At 60.0% G+C, this 4,988-nt stretch overlaps 1 protein-coding gene across 1 annotated transcript; it reads left to right on the top strand.

Annotated features, from left to right (window-relative positions):
- Window positions 1–590: 590 nt before the first annotated feature.
- Window positions 591–4,556, top strand: VOLCADRAFT_64943 (uncharacterized protein; the record flags this gene model as incomplete). Its single annotated transcript, XM_002954617.1, has 8 exons — window positions 591–722; window positions 1,323–1,445; window positions 1,647–1,689; window positions 1,837–1,943; window positions 2,177–2,332; window positions 2,583–2,626; window positions 2,887–3,010; window positions 4,080–4,556. 8 exons carry the CDS (start codon window positions 591–593, stop codon window positions 4,554–4,556), a joined length of 1,206 nt encoding a protein of 401 aa, XP_002954663.1.
- Between the last annotated feature and the right edge of the window lie 432 nt (window positions 4,557–4,988).

Genomic DNA, 4,988 nt, shown 5'->3' with positions numbered 1-4,988 from the left:
TCGAGTCCAAGAAAAAGCTGCCACTTGACAGAGGCAGCGCGTCGTTCCCTGTCGGCACCAGCTATCCCAGCTGGACGGGCCCTGGAAAGGCTGCAAAGCACTTAAGGTATGACCAGGATGCTTGCGAGATTGCACTCCGCACCCTGAAAGCGTCTGGCGGTCTGGGCCAAGCTTGAACTGGACGATACAGTACACGTATTCTCTTCGTTTCCCGAAGCAAAGGTTGGGCATGCCTAACGGGATACGGAAACAACTGCTGCCTGCTGCTTTGAAATATTGTATTACTATTGAGCGATCCTCGCAAAATTGCATAAGTCCGTCAAATGTAAATTTAGGACAGGGCCTTTCGACGACTATCCCGCTTGTTGTATACAGGCGTAATGCTCAATCAAGAAAATACTTGAACCATAGGTACAACGGGAATGGCGATAGCTTGCGCCGATGAGGTCGGCGACATCGAGGACTTTGACGGCGACGGCGCTGATAATTCACGGCCCGCAAAGCCCTCCTTCCTGGGGCGCCGCGTAACGGCATCCGCATCCGCTAGCCAGGATCCATGTGCCCTTCCGGAAAGCATCAACGGCGGAGGCATGGATGTCCCCGGCACACAGGCCGTGTGGGTTAAGACATTTGGCTGCTCCCACAACATCAGCGACAGCGAGTACATGGCAGGGCAGCTTCAGGATTACGGATACAGGCGAGAATCAGCCGGTTGTAACCCGGTTGTTCGACATGCACTCATTACGTACGCTCTCCAAGGCCCGTAGACAGGTTACTGCGTGTTACTACCACCCAACCCTACTGCCCCTTCTGACAGGCGCCACCCCACCCCACCCAATTTCCCTTTGCCACTTGGAGGCCACCCTGCCCTGCCCTCACCCCGCCCCTAGAGTTGATTCCCCGCCCCACCTCGCCCCGCCCTAGGCCCCTCCCTAGCTCCCGCTCTGTGGACGTCAGTCGGCAGCTGCTGATTTCCCTTCTTGACTTTGCTGTGGCCTCCCTCCCCTCCCCCTGCCCTTACATGTATTTCCCCACGAAACCACGTCCCCACGAAACCTGGCCCCGGCAGTGGGTGCTCTGAGGACGTCAGTCGGCCGCTGACCCTTTGCCACACCCATCCACCTTCCCCTCCAGCATCTTAACTCCCCCCCCCCACCCCAACACCCCCATCAGCATCACTCGTCTGTAGTATAGTCATTTCCCTTCCCCCCCAACCCGCATTATGTACCCTCTCCAGCATCTTAACTCCCCGTACGTATTGCCCCTCATTGCCCACCTTCCCGCGGCCGTTCAGGCTGGTCGACGACGGCTCCCGCGACCAGGCCGACCTCTGGCTGATCAACTCCTGCACGGTGAAGGGCCCCAGCCAGGCGGGCATGTCGTCCCTCATCGCGGTCGGCAGGGCGGGCGGGAAGAGGCTGCTGGTGGCGGGGTGTGTGCCGCAGGTCAGTAGGGGCCACCAAGGGGGGGGTCCCCCCGGTCTTCCTTCTCCCCCGTCACATGCTTACATAATACATACTAAACACACACGCACACATGCGTACATATATATACATATGTACGCACTGCGCGCCATCATGCGGCTTGACGTAACCGACGCTGCCTAACACCCTCCTCCACACACACGCACACATATGCACATACAGGGTGACAAGCGGCTGCCGGAGCTCCAAGGTGTCAGTGTTCTGGGTGAGTCGTCGTCATCGGGTGGGGCGCGGGTGGGCCGTGTGAGTGCAAGACGAGTGAGCTCCGGCTCCCCCGCACCTCCCCCCTCCCCCACCTTCCCCTCCACCTCTCCCCCCGCTCTCTCATACACACACACACACACACACACAGGTGTGACCCAGATCGACCGGGTGGTGGAGGCGGTGGAGGAGACCCTTCGTGGCAACACCGTCAGACTGCTGGCCAAGAAAGAGCTTCCGAGACTGGATCTCCCTAAGGTGGAAGGGGTGGGGCGGGGGTGAGGGGGTGGGGGTGGGGGTGGGCCCCGGGGGGGTCCGGGTGGGGGAGGGTAGGGGGGCCTTTGCCTCGCCAGTTTTCTCTACGACGGAATGCCGCGCTGAGTCAGCAGCTGGCAGCGCGTGCCTTGGAGTTTCGCCATCAGCTGGTGATGGACGTGATGAGGGACGTTTTTCAGAATGAGGCTTTTGTGACCCATGGGTCGTTTCCTCAGGTCCGGCGCAACCGGCACATCGAGATCGTGCCCATTTCTACCGGCTGTCTCGGCGCCTGCACGTACTGCAAGACGAAACACGCCCGTGGCCATCTGGGCAGCTATGATCCCGCGGCGCTCGTGGAACGAGTGCGGCAGGCGGCGGCCGACCCATGGGTCAGTGCGGGGGGAGGCCCACGATTCGTGTGCGCTGGGTCGTCGACCCGTGGGTCAATGCTAAGGTGGCCGACCCATGGCACATGGGACTAGGGATAGCTGCAGCAATAATTTGTATGTGCATGTGTTTTTTTTTGTGTGTGTGTATTTGGAGGACTCCAAGCGACTACGAACTGAGCGTGTGTGTTTGTGTTTGTTACGTGTGTGTTACGTGGTGTTTCTGGGCCAAACCCCTACCCTCCCCCGGCAGGTACGGGAGATCTGGATCAGCTCCGAAGACACCGGCGCGTACGGGTGAGGCCGCCGTACACGGGTATAGTGAGAAGGGAGAGGGGAGGAGCTCGCCCTGCAGGTGTCGATGGAGGGCGATGGGAAGGCGCCTGGGGATATCTCTCACCTACCGCTCTCCACTCAGACCACATAATCATTTGTCTAGGTGTGTCTGAAGCTCTGCATGTGTTTTAATTTGCGTATGATGATTCCGGGCCCTGCCCGCCCCGCGACGGGTTTTTCCCCTCTTCGTCCCCTCCCCCCCCTGTTGGGCGGTTGGGTAGTCGCGACATCGGCTGCTCACTGCCGGAGCTGCTGGACGCCCTCATTGCCGTACTGCCGCCGGACGGCCGTACAATGTTGCGGGTAGGCATGACTAATCCGCCGTACGTGCTGGAACACTTGGAGGTGAGAAGGGGGAATTGGTGTGTGGAACGGGGTGGAGGGGTGCGAGCGCCCCGGCATACATACATACATACATCTGTATGTACATACGTTGGGAGTTGGGAGCTATGCGTAGAGCGTGTACGATAACGGTGTATGTAAACACCACACGGCCGCGAGTGTAATCAGACCAAAATCTTTACGGTTAGGTAGGTTGAAGGAGGAGGTGGAGGAGGAGGAGGAGGACGGGCCGTTCCCATCGAAACTAATTAACCACCTGCTGCTGCTACTGCTACTGCTGCTGCTACTGCACCTGCTACTGCTGCTGCTGCACCTGCTGCTACTGCACCTGCTACGGCTGCTGCTACTGCACCTGCTACTGCTGCTGCTACTACTACTGACCTGCTACTGCACCTGCTACTGCTACTGCACCTGCTACTGCACCTGCTACTGCACCTGCTACTGCACCTGCTACTGCACCTGCTACTGCACCTGCTACTGCACCTGCTGCTGCACCTGCTACTGCACCTGCTACTGCACCTGCTACTGCTGCTGCTACTACTACTGCACCTGCTACTGCACCTGCTACTGCACCTGCACCTGCTACTGCACCTGCTACTGCACCTGCTACTGCACCTGCTACTGCTGCTGCTACTGCTGCTGCTACTGCTGCTGCTACTGCTGCTGCTACTGCACCTGCTACTGCACCTGCTACTGCACCTGCTACTGCACCTGCTATTGCACCTGCTACTGCACCTGCTACTGCACCTGCTACTGCGCCTGCTGCTGCTACTGCAGCTGCTACTGCTACTGCAGCTGCACCTGCTACTGCTGCTGCTACTGCACCTGCTACTGCACCTGCTGCTGCACCTGCTGCTCCACCTGCTACTGCGCCTGCTGCTGCTACTGCAGCTGCTACTGCTACTGCACCTGCTACTGCACCTGCTACTGCACCTGCTACTGCACCTGCTGCTGCACCTGCTGCTGCACCTGCTACTGCACCTGCTACTGCTGCTGCTACTGCACCTGCTACTGCTGCTGCTACTACTACTGATTCTGCTTCCCGTCGCTGCCACCGCTGCCACCGCCACAGGCCCTCTCCGCGGCGCTCCGCCACCCGTGTGTGTTCTCGTACCTGCACGTGCCCGTACAGAGCGGCAGTGATGCCGTACTCGACTCGATGAAGCGGGAATACACGGTGGCGGAGTTCCGCCGTGTGGTCGACACCCTGCTAGCCGGGGTTCCCGGTATGGAGCTGGCCACGGACATCATCACCGCCTTCCCCGGGGAGAGCCCGGGGGACCACGTGCGTACCTTGGAGCTGCTCAGACAGTACCGCTTCCCACACACACACATCTCCCAGTTCTATCCTAGGTCTGTGGGGGCGAGGGGGGAGAGGGGAGGGTGCGTGGGTGGGCGTGTCGGTGTGGGTGGGCGGTGTGTGGGCCGTGTGTGGGTGTGGGTCTGTGGGGTGCGTGGGTGGAGGAGGGGTGGAGGGAGGAGGGGGGGGGAGAGGGGGGTGGAAGGGAGGGGGAGGGAGGGGTGTGTGTGGGGGGGCGTGTGTGGGTGAAATGGGAGGGTTACCGATTTGGAGATTTTGGGGAGGTATTGCTTACCCCATTGAAAATGGGGGATGAAGGGAGAGAAAGTGAGAACTGTGGAGGAGAGGGTTTCAGGAGGGGGATTTCCGTGGGGGGAGGGGTAGCGGGGGGAGGGAGGAGCAGAGGGAAGAAGCATCCAAGGCACTGAAAAGGAGGACTGGTGGTTTCTAAATGGTGGATGTTCTAAATATCATCCCCGGGTGTTTTAAGGGGGGGGGTAAAAACACATCCCCACGGCGCAGTAACCCAGCCCCCTGTGTGTGTGCGTCTTGCTAACTGTGTATGTGTGTGTGTGTTTTTACCCGCCCCCGGTCTGTTCCCCGCTGCCCTACAGGCTGCAACCCTCACCCCGGCGCCTGCCGCCCTTTCCTACCCCCTCACCCCGTTTCCCCCCCCTCACC

The sequence above is a fragment of the Volvox carteri genome, assembly GCF_000143455.1.
Source record: "Volvox carteri f. nagariensis unplaced genomic scaffold VOLCAscaffold_44, whole genome shotgun sequence".
NCBI classification, from domain to species: domain Eukaryota; kingdom Viridiplantae; phylum Chlorophyta; class Chlorophyceae; order Chlamydomonadales; family Volvocaceae; genus Volvox; species Volvox carteri.
This window is presented reverse-complemented; position numbering and strand designations above follow the sequence as displayed.